This window comes from Zootoca vivipara, chromosome 4 (genome assembly GCF_965207765.1).
Source record: "Zootoca vivipara chromosome 4, rZooViv2.hap1.1, whole genome shotgun sequence".
NCBI lineage: Eukaryota > Metazoa > Chordata > Lepidosauria > Squamata > Lacertidae > Zootoca > Zootoca vivipara.
Window position 1 is genome coordinate 72,371,142 of NC_142587.1, and position 20,604 is coordinate 72,391,745.

Below are 20,604 nucleotides of genomic sequence, written 5' to 3' on the forward strand. Positions count from 1 at the left end.
GATTGTTTTCACTCTTTCTAGCCCTGGGATCCATCTCTAACACCAATCTGTAACATGAAGTCCACTTTCAATGTTTTATCTTGTTTGTTACTCTTCCTTTTATTCTATCTGATTGTTTACATATGTGCTGCTTGCTTTCTTACACTCGTGGATTCATCCAAAGGAGGTTGTGGTACTGCTGTTACAACGTACCTTAATGCCAACCAGTTGAAGACAAATGTACAGAATATTCAAGGAACGAGAATACACAACCACATGTCACTAATTCTCAAAGACCCAGACAGCCTTGACTGAGATTGATAAGAAAAGTACATGACAAATGGAGGCTGTAGATGCCTTGCCTCAATTTAGTTGTTCTTGTTATTATTTATTTCATTATTATACCGCTTTATATTTTAAAGAAATGAACTCAAAGCGGTTTACAACTTACATTAAAGCATCAAATGAAACAATCCAGAATAAAACTTTGCAGAAGAAAGTCAGATATAAAGAATGCATTCAAAGAAACATAATTAACAGGAAACTAAACTTTTATCTTAAAAGATTTCAAAACAAAACATTACAAAGAAGGTCAAGCACAGGATGTGCATTTAATGCAGCAAGAACAAATTATCTTAACATTTCAAGATAAAACATTACTCAAGTAAGTCAAATGTAAAATGCACATTTGAAACGGCGTTATCAGCAAGAGTATACAATATTATCTTAAGCAGAGAGCGTATCTGCTGCTGTTGCTGCCAATCCTGCCAATGGTGGTTCATGGCAGCCAGCAGCTGTGGAAGCTCAAGCTCGATGACCTGGGTCTGCATTAAGAGACAGCCAAGAGACAGTTCTGCCTGCGAGCAGCATGCTTTGCCTGTGAAGTGCCTCTAATTCTGCTGCTTGGAGAGGGGAGGAAGAGTACCCGGAGAGTTGGCTTCTTCTGATGACTCCTGATTCATCCTGGGTTTGTGGGAAACTCAACCCTCTTGTTTTCAGCCACAGGAATGATCCTCTGAGACAGTTGTCTGTGTTCCTGGCTCTTGGGTGTGGGGCAGGATGTGTGCCAGTTCTGCTCTGTTCTTGGATGACAGTGGCTAGAAGTAGGATGCAAATAAGGAGAAGCAGAACAGAGGCGGGATGGTGGTGGAGTGAGAATTGTAAGCTGCTGAGTTCTAGCTGTAGGGGAAGGAAGGATCATATGGGTAACGGCTGGTCTCTTGTGGCCTGTTTGATCCTGGCTTCAAGACAATCTGAGATCTTCTGAGCAAAATCTCTCCTCTCTGTTATTTCCAACTTCTTTCTATAGGATATTCAGCATACAGTAACCTCTACTCCTTCCTTTGTGTCCCCCCCCCTCTCTCCTCTCCACATACAAGCTTCTTCTCCCCTCCCTCCCTTTAAATCTTCTTGGCAGAAGTTGAAACACACAATGAGCTTGGACCAAGATGAAACTAGTTGTGGAGTGTGTTGGGCAATGAGATTCATTTGTTCTGAACCTTGAGGAGAGAAGGCGGGTGAAGGAAAAGGAGGAGAGAGAGATGACCCTCCCCAGATTGGGCACAGTGCCAAAAATGTGTTTTACTTGAAAAAAGAAAGTTTTGACGTTATCCTGGAGTTAACTCTTTCGCCACCCATAATACAAGGACCATTTGACAGAGCAGCAGAAATCTTACTGCCCTCCTAAGGGCCCTATAATAAATCCTGACTTAACTGTTGGAACCACATTAGTTAAGATTGCCATACTTATTTTGATAGGCCAAACCATTAGGAGTACTTAGCGACTAGCAGCCATCATCAAGGATACTGACAGCAAGTGGCATCCCTTGACTGAAGAGAAATGTGCATTTCTTTTTCAGAGAAACAGTTATGATTGTCACCATCTTTAAAAAGTCAGAGTTCTTCAATTAGTGATGGAATATCTGTTCTGTGTTCCCTTCGTTACCACAGGCACCATGTTATTATGATTGCCCTTTAAATCAGTTCCTTTTCATTGCAATACCTCTAACCCTCCTCATTTGTACAATGAGGAAAATGTTATGCCTTGCTTCATAGAATGTAGGAGGTTTGAGCTGACTATTGCTGTTTAGACAGATATTTTCATACCGTGACATGAACGGGATCGACAAGAGCCTTGCTTTTTCACTGCCAAGTAGCTGCTTTAATTGAAAAAAGGGGACGGCGGGGGTGAGGTGAGAGGAAAGAGGAAGAAAGATGATTAACACAGAAATGTTGTTGCTTGCAGCAACTGAATAATCACAGCAGCTGGCATTGGATAATGGCTTGCAATTTGTATACTTTTGAGTCATCACAAGGGCTTGATAAATTTTCTCCAGATGATCAGAAAATGAATGTGGTGAAAGAGATGATGGTGAGGACATCCATTTTCTCAAGGAGGGGGGGGAGTCTATAGGAAGACAGTCTCATATCTGGATTCTAGGCCTAGTAGATCTACCTAAAGCCAGCCTATTTCTTATTAGGCATTCGCATTAGCCTGGTGTGCACATCACATTAAGCCATAGTTACAATAAACCAAGGTTTAACGCGAACAAAAGGTATGCTGGTGCATGCTTTTGAAATTGGGGGCCTTCTGAAATTCCCCACCCTGATCCTCCTGCATGGTCTGGCTTGCTGTGTTGTCCAAACCCAGACTCCTTGTTTGTGTCTCTCCGCACTATGAGCAGTAAGCCAAAAACAAACCTTGGCTTCTGAGAGTGGTTTGTTTGTAGAGAAACAAACCACAAACCCAGGTTCAGATAACACGACAAGACAGACCATACCTTGTTTCCTGGCAATGTGACCACAGCAGGAGCCAAAGTGGAGCAAAGTGCCTACAATTTCAACTCATTCATGTTAAACCATAGTTTATTTTAACAGTGATTTAATATGACATGTGAACCAGGCCATTGTGTTGAGGAAATAACGTGGCTCAGTGCATAAATACAGCACTGGATTGTTGTTTTAATTCATGCATATTGACTAGGTGGTAGCAGTTGGGTGATAGGCTCTTGCTTTGAGCCCCACCTCCTGGGTTGGGTCATTGGCTTAAGACAAATTTGATAAGCATAGTGACACATGAGCTTCTCCTAAGTATAGCACCCACATCATCAGGATTTCCAGGTAATGGGAGTTAATCACACAAACAATGCTCTGTATTTTGTTGGCCACCAGATATCTTGTTTGTCTCCATTTGTTTTTTCAGGGTTTTTTGCCATTACTGTAGGCTACTATTTTGCAGTAGGTAGACAACACTGATACAGTGATGCCTGAGGGCTCATTTTATGTCAGTATTATGTCACAGTTTGTCTTCATTACAATATATGTAGTTCAGTTGCACTGATATAACTAGATTAGTTTCCATGCTGCCACAATAAATGCCAAGACCTCAACCCTCAAATTCGATAGCATATTCCACTGAAATCAACAGGACATGATCATGGAGTGAATGTGCTTAGGGATGGTGTTTAAATTTAAACTAGGCCTCTTGTTAGTTTGACAAACATTTTCTCTTGGGTCTGTGATTTTGAGCTGGTTTATTTGATATATCCCTGTAAAATTATTCTGCTGTTTTTGTCTATGCCAGACTTTTACCACACTGCTTTGGCATGGTTGCTCCTTCCCTTAACCACAATATTTTGTGTACACTGTAAATTGCTTTGTTTCCATTGTAAAATGTATACTGATATGTCCTCCATCTGTTTGGTGCTATTGGACCTTCAGAGTGCTAACACTTTGAATTCTGGAGATTAGCCAGTTGATTATTATTATTTTTTGAGAGAATATAATTAAGTGTTTTACAAATAGTAAATCTGTAACAGCACAATCCTGTACATATCTGCTCAGAAGCAAGGCCCATTGAGTTTAATGGGGCTTACTCAAAGGTAAGTAGGGATATAGGATTGCATCCTGTCTCGGAAGTAGTTGATTATTTAGTCTGCTTGTTAGCATCCACTATAATATATAGATATAGATATGGTAGGAATTATTGTCACTGATTAATGTCACCAGTTCAACAAGACTGTGTGTGAAACTCAGGTTGTTTGTCTTCTCCTCTGTTGTGAGAAATAATGTACCAGGTTGATTTTTTTTCCATTATTACTCTCTTCATTCTTAACCGTAATCTTATTTTGTAAACTAAGTAAAACTCTTAGGGTTCCAGAATCTTGATCCACAGTGCAGTTGTTTTAATCTAAAACATCACTTCTAGTTTTGAACCCATAGAGGTATGAAGCTATTCATGAAAGGGTTTTTGGTGTATATGCTGGCGATTTCCCCGAAAATAATACTTGGGTAGATGTCCTAGCAGAGAATAATTTTTTATACCAAACCTAAGATTAGGTAGAACTAATCTGGTTTTGCAGCTATCCGAAAACACATCTGCAAATCTTTTGAGGAAGATTGGTCAGAATTATGGTTAGGGGTGGAAACCACATGGAACCAAGCCACCCCACAGTGTTTCTACCCTGAACCTTGCAAAATACATTGGAATGGGGGAAGGTGGAGTTCAGAGGGAGGGCAAGTTGACACATAGATTTATTTATTTTTAATGGTGGGAGACCCTTCTGGATCAGAAGTACCACTTCTCTGATTCTTCTTCATGTGCTCTGCGTTCTGAAAGCTGCATATATAATGTTTCAGACATATAGGAAAGGCAGGCTATATTGCAGTCAACAATGGCCTTTGCAGTGAGGAATAGCTTTGGACTGCTTGAGAAAACTTGATTCTGGCCTTGAAGATAAAAAGTAGATAATTGTGTTTTTAAATTAAGATGTGGGCATCAACTGAAACAGTAGAATTACTTGGAAGCAGGACAAAGGATTTGAGTTCATTGGGAACTGAATGCATTGTTCTTTCTATTTTATACATATGTTTTTTTCTGACTGGTGTATAATTCCAACTGTCTTCCTTGCTCTCTTTTTTTTCCTATTCCTTATTCCTTTTGTAAACAGAGCATACCAAATCCAGCTTCATTGCTGGCTATGCTCCACATGTTTGTTTTCTGTACACGTGCTGCTCTTGCCAACTCTGTTGGGTTTTGGCTGTTGAGAGAAGGAAGGCAGGATGGAGGGGTGGCAGAGTGACATGAGAGCAGGCCGCTGCTTTACAAATTCATATTTGTTTAAAGCTTAAAGGCTCCTTGAGAGAACTTTTGGAGTGAGGAGAAAGTAGTAGGGTGGGAATGGGGAAGAGGAGAATATAAACTGTGTCAGCACTAGCACAGCTGGGGCCTGCTCCTGTTGCCTGCGTGAAGACAAGTACTTTTAAAGATCTTAAATCTCAGATAAAGCACAAGTGGGGACTGTAACAAAATGTTGCAGTATGTCCTTAAACAGCTGTTTAAGGTACAAGCCAACTATTTTGCCTAAGCAGGGCATCTCCTGCCCTTCCCCACACTGATTTCCTGTTTTTATTTTCCAACTGATACTCGGCATTCAGTGGTTACTGTGCATGCTCAGAAATGTTAACATGATCAGAAAGCTTAAGTCTCATTTTGCAAGGCATGGGATACCCGGCACTCTGTTCTTTGACAATGGCCCACAATACGCCTCAGGAGAATTCAGAGTTATGCATTACATAGGAATTCCAACACAAGGCACCATTCCATGGATACTCGCAGATAATGGGAAAGCACATTCAGCAGTAAAGACAGCCAAAGCAAACAAGACTGCAGGGGATCCTTACCTGGCTTGATTGGAATCACAGAAACACACCCTTGCAAGGAATGAACAGTAGCCCAGTTCAAAGACTGATGGGAAGGATGACAGATACATTGCTGCCCTTGGGGGACTATTTGCTACAGCTCCAGGGGAGTACAGAGACAGTACACTTGGATTCCACAAAAGGAAAGAGCTAAACAAGCAAAGTACACCACACAAAACAAAGGCAATGTATCACCTGGAACAATTGCACAGGCATGAAGCGGGAAGCTGGTACAACAACCAGCCAACCTGGATGACTATGGACCAGTGGTGAAGGCTCCACTGTGGTGTATTTGCCAGCAGTAACCTGTTGGCCAAACCAACTGATTAAGTTAATTGTCTGCTTTAACAAAGATATAACTACATGTATAGAGTTCAGAAGTAAAGCTAGCAATAGCAGAGGGAACCGGAAGTGGGGAAGTACAGATAGGTGGAGATGGCAAGGAGACAACATCATGCCCTGTAATTGTTCTGTATGAAACTATTTTAATGAAGTACACTGTTATGTGGGGAGTTGCTCCTTTGATTGCACAAACAGTGTCACCTTAAGAAGCTCTAACTTGTTCTAGATGCTCTATAAATATATGGGGATTTAGTTTTCTTTCACCAGAAGGTGAAATGTTAAATTAACTGTCTCCACTGCTCAGTGGCCAAGAGATTATGGGCTATTATGAGATTTCAGGGAAACAGAAGAGCCAACCTGTTCCAACTTGCTCTTAAGGTTTTCTTAGCTAAAACAACTACTCAGCTTGTTTATGGTGCTCAGGTTTGGGAACTGGCTGTGCTTCTTCAATAGGCAGTATCCAGAATAAATATTTAAGATCACGTTTGTGCTGCTTTCTCTCCCAGTGTCATTTCTGATGCTAGAAAACAGGTTTAAGTTCCTTGGAATGTAAAATCCAGAGGCTGCTTCTTAATTATTGGCTTAGGCTCACCACAATGGATATTTCTAATGTAGCACATTTATGTTTTAGGGGATAGCCAATTAGGAACCAGCACATAAATCCTTGAGATCTGTGACAGAGGAGCACATTCATAGGGTGGGTTTTTCTTACTCTTATTCATTATGGCCTCTGCTGGAGCTCACATTACAGTTAGATTGGCTGGTAGATATATAACATCAACATTATTTGTCCTATGTTGAGGGAGCAAAAATTTCCCATTGGTATAGTATTTCAGAATACATGACCTGACTCAGGCATTTTTGCTTTCCTTCAAACTAAAGAAAATCTTTTCTTTATTATGGGTGGTTTCATAGAATCATAGAGTTGGAAGGGACCATGAGTATTCAATTAAACTTTACTTTGAGTATATCTATTGAAATTAATGGATCTAACTTAGTTATACTTCTTAATTTCAGTGGGTCTACTTTGAGTAAAACTTAGTTGACAGTACTGAAGGGCAGGTACACCCAAACAAATGATAATGATTGATTTGGTTTATCAGTCAAAGACCTCTCACATTATGCATGTTTTGGTAATCACTCATGCACCTAGACAAAAAAGTCGCTTATTACTGTTTGGACACAAAGAAACCTATCAGTTACCTTTTAGCTTTTCCTACTAAATGACAGGTACCCCAACTCTGGGATTTTCCTTAGTGGGATAATTTACAGCACCAAATTTCCAGTAACAAATTTATCTGATATTTATTTGATACTGATTCATGAAGGTGACTATTCAACTTTGATTCAGCTGTCTGTGGAGGTTTTTGATAGAAGTATGATTCCGTTTGTTGGTAACTGAAGTGTAATATATATTACCTGATTTTAATTATAAACAGAGCCCCACTTACATTTGAAAATGTTTACCGGTAGTTGTGCTTGACATAGCTTAGTCAGTAGAACATGAGACTCTTAATCTCAGGGTCATGGGTTTGAGCCCCACGTTGAGCAAAAGATTCTTGCATTTCAGGGAGTTGAATTAGATGACCCTTGGGGTCCCTTCCAACTCTACAGTTCCATGATTATATGATCTCATGTGATCTAATTACTAGGTATTGTACTGTAATGACCAATGGCTAAGTAATAAATTTGAATCTGACCAGGGCCCATAGAGGTTCATGGTTTGTCAGCAGAAAGGCTCTCAGCAGATTTGAGCATAGCAGATGATTTCATCCTGGAGCATAGGGTGGTCAGGTCAAAAAGCAAGGCAATAATTGAAGAGATGCTTAAGTGGAGATCGACAATAAGACTTCCAGGCCAGGCAGGAAAAGTTAGGGATTCAGAGAGGGCCTGGTTTTAAGTTCAGCAAAGTTAAAAGGTCACACAAGACGGAAAGCTGAGAAGATCCAAGTTGCTAAATAGTGAGGAGAAGCATATTGTTGGACTCAGTGAATCACTGGATATTCACATCTCTGTTTCCAAGTGCAGTTTTTGGTTTGATTGGAGTATATGTACGTTACCACTCTAACCAGCTTTCTTGGCAGCACAGGAAACAGAGAGCTCATGCTTGTTCCCCAAAGACCAGGGTTTGAAGCCTACAACATCTGATGTTATGCTGCTTCTATAAATAGCAACATTTGTCCACTCCAATGAACAAAGCCCCACATTAAAATGAACGTGCACTTAGTGTGATTACAGTCTCAATTAATTTGCAAATTATAGTCTCAATTAATTTGATATCCCCACATGTTGTTTCTTGCAATTGCACATAATTAAGTAATACACTTGCCTTATAGCTCAAGATTGCATTTGAGATTGGCTTTGCAGGAAAAGTCCTATAGAGTATCTAACATAATTAAAATGAAGGTTCTTGTGCCTTACTTTTATTTAATTTTAGGGAGTGCTTAATTTCATCATCACCATTTTATTTGTATGCAACCTTTCCATAGTTAAAACCATGCTCAAAGTGACCTACAATATGAAAAAGGTACATAATTTTAAAATAGCCATAGACAATAAGTAAAACACATCAAAAAGTAGACATAATCGAACAATTTCCACATAAATCCTAAGAGCTTAATAACAGCAACATCCCCTGTTAAACAGTGCCCAAGCCCAGTTTTTGAAGCTGGATTTAGGGCCCTGCCCTCCCAGGCCAGGTGGGGAAAGGCTAGCAAGGCAGGGAGCAAGTCATTCAGAACTCACAGCCAAGATGGTCAAAGCTTACACCAAAATCTATTGAAATTACAATAACTTGAAAGAATAACTTTAATTGTATGTCAAGAATAAAGTTCCTCCAGATGTAATAACCATGAAAAAAACCTGCTTCATATAAATACATTTTGTTTTAGGAGCGTATTGTGATGCCACGAAACTAGTGATACTAAAAATAGCAATTACAGTTGCCTGTTCGAATTCCCAGGCAGTCATTATGTGTGCTAAAGTTATGGAGGTTTTTGCCAAGGATTAATGAAGTCATGGAACTTGAGAAAGCTGGAAGTAATTTCTGCAATATTTCATCCAAATGTTATAGGAATTTTATTTTAATGAAGAAAAATTAGAATAGGCTATTACTTAAGAACCAATTACACTGTTGTTGTTGTTTTTTAAAAAAATCCTTTGTTACAGCAACATAATTCCATATTAGCTGGCAAGTTATGGCTCAGTATTCAGAGGGGCACTTTGACAATTTGGTTGCCCACAAATGGGATCTGCCCCAACTTCTTGTAGTGCGGAGTGCTCCTGTTCATTGTTCCAGTCATCCTGATACTCTATTCCCTTTTGTCTGGTTTTCCATCCTGTTTCTAGCGGTCGTTCAGTTTTTCCTCACCACTGAGCATACTCAACCATCATTGAGCAGTTGTGAGGTTGTTTCCCATTATACTTCTGCAGATCTCAGGTTTTCCTCCAAGTACTATTGATACCGCTCTTGTACATGGAAGATGCCATTTTGGATTCATAAAGATCCATACTCAAGAGATTGAGTTCTCCGTAAGTACATATAGGGTATCAGTATATAACCCAAGCTAAGTGATGCTGCTATTGTGCCAAGTCCATGATAAGAAAAACTAAACTGAATAATGAAAATGTCAGTATAAACAAACTATGGACATGATCTACCCACTTGCAGCCAACTATACATGGAAAGATTGGCATTGTTTGTCCTCTGAATGTGCATAGGCTTATCTGAAGCATTTCGAACACAAGAAGAGCCTGCTGGATCAGAACAAAGGCTTGTCAAGTCCAGTATCCTGTTCTCACAGTGGCCAACCAGATGTCTGTGGAAAACCAGCAAACAAGATGTGAGCAAATAATATTCTTCCTTCCTGCTTTGGGAACAGGCAGGCCATGTTTCCCATATCTCTTTCAGCCCTTCCTCTTGCCCAGGTGAAAGTTTCTAGGGCACCATGTACACCAGTGGAGGTTAAGGGGACATGACACCTCTATTCATCTTGTGAAACGCCATCTTTGATGTATTTCCACAATCCATTTTGTTTTGTACCTGATACCTAGAGGGTATTATTAGTAAGCCACTCCTAGCTGATAGAGGAGGTTGACATTGGAGAGAAGTTGATTTCTGAAAGTGAAAAAGCCTTGGTGGACATACTAGACCAAGGAAACAAGAGTAGATAACAATTACAAATATGACAGATATTCATTGTAGAAATGAGGAGATGCTAAGTGCTGAAACACAATCCCAAAGGAGGAAACAGATTGATTCCAGTCATAGAGAAGTCCCACCTTGTTGCTGACATGATTGTAATGGTAGGGACTGGACAGCATAGGAGGTGTGCTAGCATACATTGCTAAACTCATGAAATGCAAATGCACCATAAATGGCAATCTTAAGGTGTTGGAATTCATCTACTTCACTGGCCAAAGGAGGAATAAACTTGAGCTTGGTACTCGCTGATATATGGGCAGGCTATTTATGAGCAAGTAACCAGTACACCCACACACACAGTGACCTGGGTGACAGGTAGGCTTTATTACCAGTTTATGTAATCAGCAGCAGCAAAGCTTTCCTGGACATTATCACGTCAGGCTCCCAAGTGTGGCATGTATATGGGATCTTTGTAAAAGCTCACTGTACCTAGAAAAATGCAAGTGAGGGGGAAGGCTAGGCTGCATGGTTTTATTATCTGCATGGTTTGATGAACTGTCTGCTATTCTACTCAGCTCATAAACACCGTAGTATGCAGTAGGAAACTGAAACAGAAGAATTGCAATTTGGGATCAATGGTTCCACCAGCGCTGAAGCTGTGTGAATTGAGGGCCATAATGTTTGCATTGTGCAGTGAAAACCTAAGCATGCTGAATCAGAAGTAAGTCCTGATTTTGTTTTTATTATGTATTTTGTTTTGTTTTTTATTGCAGTTTTATGCTATGAACTCCCCTGAGATCTACAGGTATAGGGTGGTATACAAATTGTAATAATAATAATAATAATAATAATAATAATAATAATAATAATAATAATAATAAGTGGCCTTACTTCTTCATACTACTTACTACTTAGTAAGTTTGTAGTACTTATTACTACTTAGTGTTACTTGCTACACAGTAATTTTGTTTAGGATTGCAGCTTTCATGCTGAATAGTATTAGATTTTGTAATTAATTATTTAGATTTTTAAATTAATACATACAATTTTTTCCAAAATCTACACACAAACACAACTTTACACATATGTTTGTCATACCTGCTAGGAGAGACTATGGCTCAATGATAGAGCACATGCTTTGTATTTAGAAGGTCCTATTTCAATCCCTTGTATTAGAAAAGGCAAAACTCCAAAAGAGACATTGCTAGTACAGCAGACCATACTGGACTAGATGGGCAAACAGTCTGATGGTGTTAGGCAGCTTCCTAGATTCCTTTCCAGCCACAAAAGTTTTCTAGATTTACTGTGTACTTGCTGGCATTTGTAACCCAAAATACATTGAGACATTGAAGCATTAATGTTGCACTTACCAATAGTGAGAGAGACCTGGTCCTTCCTCTGGCATACACAGAGGGTTGCAGGCAGGAGGGTTCAGTGCAACTACAAATAATTGCAATCAAGTAAGCCAATTTGTGGACCTCTTTCTTCAGGTCAAGGTTTTCATGCAGTCAGGAATCACATCCAAACTACAACAAATACAGTATCTCTCTTTATAATATTTAGTCAACACATGCTGGGATTTGGTTGGTGATCTGACAACCCATTTGGTTTCCTGAACCACTTTCGATACAGGTCTGGTGATAGTAAAACTAGTTGTCTTGGGAGCTAAAGTAACTTCCAGACTATCCCAGGCTGTTCTCTGTGGATGTTGGCGGAATGAAATGAAGACACAGCAAAAGAGAGGAAGGGTGCAGATGTTTAACTTTCCACCAGGGGTCCTCCTGGCTGGAATGGTTTGTTTACATGTAGAAAGGTTTAAAGTCCTCTTAAATTCCTTCCTTTCTAGATGATGCTACCTGTTTTTACAAAGTCCTACATTTACTTACTTGTATTTAATTTTAATCCTACCTTTCCTCAAAAAAATTACCTTCATCTTAGATTTACGGGTAACAATCCTTTCAGGCTAGATATGCAGAAATGAGATTTAAACTTCTTTGTTGGACAAGATAACATACAGAAGACTAGTAGTAATGGAGGTGTTTTCATGCTATTATATTATGAAAACTGATAATCCACTTCTTTTCGTAGACTGTAGATCACTAAATGTTGCACTGGAGGCACATTGACGTGATTTTTGTTGTTGTTGCTATGGAATGACTTCATTGTAGCTTGAAAGAACTGACATTTTACCATGCTAAAAGGGATGTGTGAATTGGCCTTCTAATTTATTAGTACTGATATTATGCAGCGTTCCCTTAGTGCTTGATACCACACATTCCATGCTTGGAACACAGGGTGAATATTGTCTTACCTTATTTACAATATTCTGGTTGTTTAAACACTCTCTTTACGATAATAGAACAAAAATCTTGATTTTGCAGATAGGAAAAAAACAATGATTTACTGTTTTAGGGGAATAGTGTTCTTAGTTTTCTTGAAAGTTATTGTGGACACAGAAGGGCAGTTTTTGTTAAGCTGCTGCTGGAAATCTGGTAAGAGTTAAAGAACTAAGAATTACATGATATGGCAGCATTATGTAATTATTTTTAGTTTATGATCCCTTATGTAAGTGCTTGCAGGTTATGTATTCTCTCTTGTGTCATTAACATGTTCCTTAGTTAGAGGTGGAAAGAGTGAGAGAGCCATTAGAGAAGAATTGTAGTTAAGATTTCATTTGCGGTAAGGAGTTGTGGCAGGAAGTGCTTTGGTTGCAGAATGCATTATTAATAAAAATTAACATATTTGGCATTTTATTGCAAATCCAGTTCCTGGTTAAAGGCTACCCCCGCCCTTTGAGCGGAGAGAGAAAAGGTTAGCCATCTTCTTCAGCTCTGAATTGGTTTGCAGTGCCTGCTTCCGATAGCTTTTATCTTCTGGAGTAATTTCCTTGACCATTCTAGTTCCCGGCACAGTTTACCTTTATCGTGGATATTTACCACAGTCTAATTTGTAAGCTCATTATAACATCCTTCCATGTGGCAAGGAGAATTTTACCACATCCTCGGGCTTCACCAGAAAGCAAGGGCTTCAGAGAACTGATAAAATCCTGCTCACCATTTGACTGGATACTGTGGCATTCCCCGTGGATTCGGACCTAATTCTAGTAAACTACCACTCACTAAATGGTAATCTGTATTCACCTTCCACCCAAGTCATCCAAGTTTGCAACATTCCTGCGAAGGGCACAGATTCCTATGGTGAAAAGGGACTCCCGCCGCCTCTACGCACAGGTATTTGGACGAAGAGGAGGCATTGTGGACATCTTGACAGCTGGCCCACGGCATGCTTATTAGTTGCTCCTTTACTGTCCACTCCACTTCCTCATCTTCCCAGCCATCTTTCTTCCCTTCTGCAAGCGCCAAACCCTGTCCCTTCACTGAGCCCCAGCCTCTCCAGATTAGAGCTCTCCAGGGACCTTGTCTTTTGAAAAGAGGAAAGAAAGAAAAAAAAGGGAGGGAAAAAGAAAGAAAGAGAGGGAACAGAAGAATGAAAACAGACCCAAGGGGCAATAGTCCCTCGAGCCATCTCACTGCATTACAATGAATATGGACTCTATTAAGCTCCGTTCTGCCTGTTAGCGTTTCCCAGGGCAACACAGCTCCCATATGGCAAGCATGCAGCAGATTAGCGTAGGCCTCTAGGCCTCATTGAAGACCTGAGGCTTGACTGGCAGTTGAACTCCCTCCCCCCTTCTCCTCACACTTGACACTGCCTGTGTTTATCTAAAGCGGGGTGGGGGGGTGCATTTGGAAGGTTATTGTCCAGGGCAATGAGAGATAGGAGAGGGAATAACTGAGCCAAGCTGGGAAGGAAGAAGGGACATGGGAGGGAGTGGGGCTGGCTGGCCAAAGGAGGGGAAGAGGGAGGTGAGACGGGAGCAAAAGGAGATAGGAAGGAGGGAAGGTTGGAAGGGGGATGGCAAAACACTTCATAAATATTCAGGAAGGATGCTGAATAGGGAGAGGAGAAATAAAGCAGATGGAATTCATGTTAAAGAACAGCCACAATCACCCTCCAAAAACAAGAAAAGAAAAGAGAACTGCTTTAAAGGAGCATAGGGAACGACGTTTATCCAATTAGCAGGGTTGTCAAATTGAATTTATACAGAATTAAAGGGGGGGGTAGAGGAGTGAAAATTAAGTGTGTGGGGTTGGGTTGGGGGAGAAATATATAGAAGAAAGGAGGTGCATCCCCCCCCACTCCTTCCCACTCTAGTAAGGAGTTTTTATCCTTTATAGGGCTAAGGCAGTTTCCAGAGTGTGTGGAAGGCAGGCAACGCAAGGGGTAAACTGACTATTCCATTTTACTATGATGTTCTCACTTTGGATAAGAGGGTAGAAAGAAGTAACAGAAATCAAGCATGATGCAAGAATGCCAGCATTGCTTTTGATTAAGGCCGCTTTGTACCTGAGAATGCTATGAATTTGAGACTGGGATATTAAGTATATTAGATTATCAGTGGAAGTCCCCTATCATACACAGTTGTGATAGGCAATTGTCGCTTTAGCTGGTGACATTGGTTTCTGGGTTGCAAGAGAGAGTTCACGTGCCATAATTACTTCAGTCCTTAGTCTGTTAGCAAGCGTCTTAGTGGTTGAGTTGCATGATGGTTCTAAATGCTTTCAGTGGCAGTGGATTGATAACTGTCTAATTTTCATGTAGGCACTACCAAAATAGCTAGGGAAGATTTGATGATATGAATATATGTGTGTTAATACTGATCCACTGACAAACATAAAAACAGATTCCCCCCCCCCCTGCTTTTTATCAGTTGGTCAAATGGGCAACCTGCTTTTTATCACTTGGTCAAATTTCCAGGGCAGTGGGTAGCCACATTAATCTGTTGCAGCAAAATCAACAAAGACCCTTGTGGCATGTTAAAGACTAACAAATGCCATCATTGCATAAGCATTTGTGGGCTTCATCATGAAAGCTAATGCCTTAATAAAATGTGTTAAGCCTTTAAAGTGCTACAAAACTCTTGGCTGTTTTTTCTCATAGAAATGTATGTCTTTGATTTGTGATTCTGTATACAGTACAGTAGGTGTGGAGACCTGGGAAAAATAAAGAGTTTCCACCTGTTTCTTTCAACACCTGAGCTTTCACATCTCATTCTTCCCCTCCTCCATTATTACTTTTTACATTTTGTCCTACAATACCCACCAAATTCAAGAATTGTTAACAATAGCAGTATGCATTCATGGTCTTATCTGTAAAGCATCGAAAACCCCAAAATTATATTTTTATTCAAAAGTCAATGATGTGAAAGAATACAGCAATACCTATTCATTGATCTCTTACTGAGATACAGCTGTTGTCAAAAGCCCTGTTTGGGTGTTCTTCGTCATGCAATTATAGTTCTGTGAGGAGTGACAGCGGGCCATGCTAGATGGCTCTGACCCTACTGTTGTGTTCCCTTCATCACCTTCCACACATTGGAGGGTGGGGGAAACTGAATTTGGGAGGCTGCTCTATGTGTTTAGGCTCACTCCATGATTTAGAACTCTGCTTGGGCAGATGCCCTACACCAGACCTTCCCTCTTCAGTGTGTGGAAGTTGGTGAGGGGACAATGATGGAGCAAGCTGTGCACATACCATGCCTTTAAAGCACATTTAAGGCATGTTTCATCTCCCCCAAAGAATCATGGGAACTAGAAGTTGTTAAGGGTGCTGGGAACGATAACTCTATGTAGCGTAAACTACAATTCTCAGGATTCTCATTGGGGGTGGGGGCAAATGTGCTTCAAAAGTATGGTGTGTATGCAGCCACAGTCTCACCTCTATGGGAGAAACCATAAGTAGCAATTCAACAGCTGGTCTTAATCTTAATGTGGTCAGTTAATGAGCTATTTCATAAGTATTTGTGTCACTATTCTGTGTGGGCTTACTTGACCTATGATCCTGACCTATTGTCCTTAACATATATGGAAATGTATGTGTTACTGAGATCGATGAGCTAAATTTTTTTCAAATACTGTACATTATTCTGTTCTTTTAAAAAAATTGCCCCCTGCTTTCCCCCTTCACAAATGAGTTACTCAAAGCAGCATAGAATAAAGCATAAAAGTAATAGTGATCTAACCATTAAAACAAAAAATAAAATTAAGCCTGTAATCTTAGTAGACTTGCAAGTGACCTACTGTAAATCTTGTCTTGCAGATAATTGCTTATCTTAATTACCATGAGCAATGATGCAGACTAATTGTTTTGTATACCTGTAGATAAAACTAATTCATGCAAACAAAAAAATAATTAGAGTACTATATTCAGATCAAGAAGGAAGCCTAAAATGTCCATTTTGTGAGGTCTGATGTTCACAACATTTAAATTGTGTATTTAGCTTGGCTTTCCTGTTTCTAAATTCGGCCTTCAAGAGTGGCGTATCTAGGGCTAATGCTATAAACTGGCCTGCCACCTCAGATTCCTTGTAAATGTCACCAAAGTGGAGAAGATTAATGGATTGGTTTACATCCTTGGCCTGCACTTTTTTTAAAAAAAGCTTACTTTTCTATCATTTTTCAGCCTCAGAAATGGGCTGAGAGCACATGGCTAATTGTGGGCATGCCTTCTCTGCAGGATCCTGCTGCTGGCTGGCCTCTATGACGAGAATGGGACACCATTTCTGGTTGGGTTTTTTTTTAATCAGTCCAGCCCAATACATGGTCAATATGGAACATAGTTCAACTTCGTAAATAGATTGTTTTTGGTCCCTGACAAAAGGAGCAAAAGTGGCAAAGTCAAGACCAGGGGTCAGCAAACTTTTTCAGCAGGGGCCGTTCCACTGTCCCCCAGACCTTGTGGGGGACTGGACTATATTTTGAAAAAAATATATGAACGAATTCCTATGCCCCACAAATAACCCAGAGATGCATTTTAAATAAAAGGACACATTCTACTCCCCTTAGCTTGGGGACCCTGGTCAAGACTATCTTGTTTGGCAGCCCATTTAAAACCCAGACTTCCCTAATCTGGTTACTATAGAAGTGTTGCAATGTCTGCTTATTTTCCTGCATGATAAAATACAAAACTCGTGCACTCTTCCCTTACATCTTTTCTCAGCTTAAGTAGTGCAAAGGCAAGCAAGATATTAACAGTTAAAAGGAGTAGTCATTCTTCTTCCCCCATGCTGTAGCCTTGAAGTGCTTCTTTTATTTGTTTCCGTCTAAATTGTACCTGACTGTGACTAAGCAGGGGCAAAAACTGAAAAGTACAGACTCTTGGTTGTGTTTAATGCAGTGGGATCCTATCCTTATTAACTCATAAGTTCAGTGGGAATTACTGCCAAATCACTGCTCATAGCATCACAGGCCAGTTCACTCAGCTTGTAGAACTTTGCTACGTCAATCCCTTTGACTGAAGACCTGGCAGAATTGCAGTTGCCCTTAGACAGGAAACCACCTTACAGGCTTTGACAATTCTGCCTGCCTGCCTGAGTTCCCTTTTCATTTCTCCAAACACCTTCTCCCTACCCCCATCGTCCTTCATCCATTCCTCAAGTTGCAGCAAAAGGCTTGCTTGTGCCCAGCAGCTGAAACATGGCCTGTTTTTCATTTAGGACCCTCCTCATAAATTTCAGATGGTGTGGTAGTAACAAGAATTGCTTGGCTGGCCCTTATTTAAGCAGCAGGGGGTCTGGAGCTGCAGGCAGCATTTCCTCAATAAAACCTTCAGATTCTAATCAACAAACACCTCTATCGCTGCCAATGTTACTATTATAGGACTCCCTCAATCTTCCTTTGTCTCTTCCTCCATCCCTCTTCTTGTTCTCCACAGTGTATACAGATTTTTCCACATATGCACACTTTTGAGCAGCATGGGGATAGGTAACACTGATGGTATTAGCTTTTACACCTCATACATCTGATTCTCCCCTTCCTTAATCTCTGCCAATAGTGTAGTCCTTTGATTTAATGAAAGTGACTTCCATGCCCCCAGTCCACAGACAGGAAATTGTTTTTAACCTGAAGGGAAATAATTTATAAAAACAAAGTTCCTACTTTTCATTCCCTCTAATCCATTGTCCCTGTTGCACCTTTACTGGTGGGAAAATGAAGGATGCAGTCCAGTCAAAGTTGAGAATTTTAAAGCTCCATTGATTGAATGGAAGAGTGAAGCATGGGCTTACCGCATATCTCTTCCATTGGAGTTAAAAATGACTTTAAAATGCTTTACTTTGACTGTACCATGCTCAAAGTAAAGTCTAAATCTAATTTGACACTGCCTTTGAAGTCAGTGGGGTTAGGATTCTAGCCTGAGTCTGGATATATTTATATTGGTCTGGTTTTATTTTATTTTTAAATTCCTTGCTGCAGTATGTGAGCACTGTGTCTGTCTATATAGTATCTGGTGTATTCTTGTGTGACAATTTTCTGTGTCTCCTTCTTTTTACGATAATTTCTCCCCAAAAAGCTTTTCTTTTCCTGTTTTTTTCCTCTGTATTGTTTCTGTTTGTATTAAGAAGAGCCCAGGGGCTGAGGAAGTCTATTCATTTGTCTTTCTGTTTAAACCAAAACATTTTTTATAACCACAGCCAAGTAAAGAGGTAACAGAACTTGGCAAACAAACTATTTAAGCTACACTTGATTGGACGTGTTCTTATTTTATGTCCTAAAAATATCCGTAATAGCACATTAATTCACTGCGATGTTTCATTTGTAGTGGATAGAGTTTATACAATGGGAGCTAAGCAGGACTGTGTTGTTCACATATTAATTTTACTACAAATGATAGATCCGCTTGAAGGGAGTGTGTGGTGGTGGTGAAAAACAGTCATATGGATCACTACCATGAGTGTAATGTGAACAGTGCTTATGTTCTTCCACTGAATGCTTAAGTACAGTTGTAGCTCGGTACATGGACAATCCATAGGCTTCTATATGCTTAGTTTACATGAATTTGCTGCTCCAAGAGGCAATTACTGCTGATAACTTCAAATAACCCAAAGTCCACTTGTTTAAATACTCATAATTCTTATCGTACACTGCTATTTGCAGTATAATTGTGGCAGTTTTCTTGACCCTCTGGCTATGAGACTTTCTGGATCTTGTACAATGTACTGAACCATTTATTGATTTCCCGACATCAGAGAAGATAAATGTGCATTGTGCTGCATTCAAGTTTATGAGTTCCTCATGTAAACGGTCCTTGCAAAAGAGGCGATAAGATCTGAACCACCTAGTTTCTTCACCTCAAGCTGCCTTCATGGCAAGATGGAATGCCACCTTCACTTATTAAGGTTAAGAGGCACAACTATCTATGTTTGCCTTTAAATTTGTAATTCCATCCTCTGAGGACTAAATACTGACTCTGGGTGTTGATGTGTGTCAAAAAAACTGTACTCTTGACTAACCTACTATTTTATCTCTTATCTCCCTATCATCCAGGGTGCCTCACGAAGCTGAATTTCTACCCTTAAGTCCTCTGGGGCAGCTTATGGGAACTTCACTTGGCATCTTTTGCTCCAGACTCCTCTGCATGGGATGGCCATGATATCAGAGGGGGAAAGACCAATGACTGCTATCGTCTGTTTGCTCTTGGCATCTGCTGGTTGCATTGCAAATTTGGGTGAGTGTTTCGCCACCACCACCCCATTTCCCCCCTAATAAAGCAGCTGCATTTTCAGGGACTCAACTTTATTTCCATTTTGCTTATGGGATTGGTCCTACCTTTCAACTTTCAGATGCTGCCTTCCCTTTAATCTTTTTCTGTAGCGTTATTTTCAGCCACTTAGGACCGCTTTCAAATCCCAAGTCAACATTTGAGAATCATTGCTGAGTCATGAAATTTGCTGCTCACCTGGAGTGAGTAGCAGTTGCCTGTGGGTGAGCAGCCAAATGGCAAACTTACCTAATTCCAGAAGTGGTATACCTCTAACCATGAAGTGATGGGGACAAAATAACAGAAGATGCCTTTCTTGCTTTGTGAGATTTCTAGGGCTACGGTATATCCCTGTTAAAAACAGAATGTTGTCCTTTGATCTGATTCATCAAGACAGTTCTTACATTCCACTTTGTACTGCTTTTTTACTTAAGTCACATAGGACAGTACTTTGCTTCTCTCACTATGGAAGCAGAGTATTACAGATGTTCTCTGTGTGTACTGTGTACTGTCTCTCCTGAAGTAGAGGGCAGGACAGAGAGAGAGAAGGCAGCTAGAATAGTGTGTGGTGGAACATGTCTTTACTTACATATAATGCCACATTAACTCAGCATGGTACCCTTGTTGAGACTGAAGATCTAGTCTCAACAGTGGAATGTGATGTATTCTTATGATCTTACTAATAAGTAACCAACCCCAAATGCCAATAGCCTTCAACCTGTGGTATCATCTAGTTCCATTTTTATTGAATTATGATCAGAATGGTTAATGCATGACAAGCCTAAACAATGTGAATGTGATTAGAATGTAGATAGCTGGTACCTACAGTTTTAGTAGATCTA

At 40.1% G+C, this 20,604-nt stretch overlaps 1 protein-coding gene across 7 annotated transcripts in view; it reads left to right on the plus strand.

Annotated features, from left to right (window-relative positions):
* BOC (BOC cell adhesion associated, oncogene regulated) overlaps positions 1–20,604 on the plus strand; it is a 72,213-nt gene that overhangs the window by 15,165 nt on the left and 36,444 nt on the right. For 5 of the 7 annotated variants that reach the window (XM_088668788.1, XM_088668786.1, XM_035114402.3 and 2 more), the window contains exon 2: positions 19,549–19,729. In XM_088668788.1, the coding sequence (XP_088524914.1) occupies positions 19,645–19,729 (85 nt within the window). In that variant the 5' untranslated portion in view covers positions 19,549–19,644. Of the gene's footprint in view, positions 1–9,746; positions 9,864–10,234; positions 10,887–19,548; positions 19,730–20,604 lie in introns of those variants that run through there. The other 2 variants (XM_088668785.1, XM_088668787.1) reach the window with 2 other exon arrangements.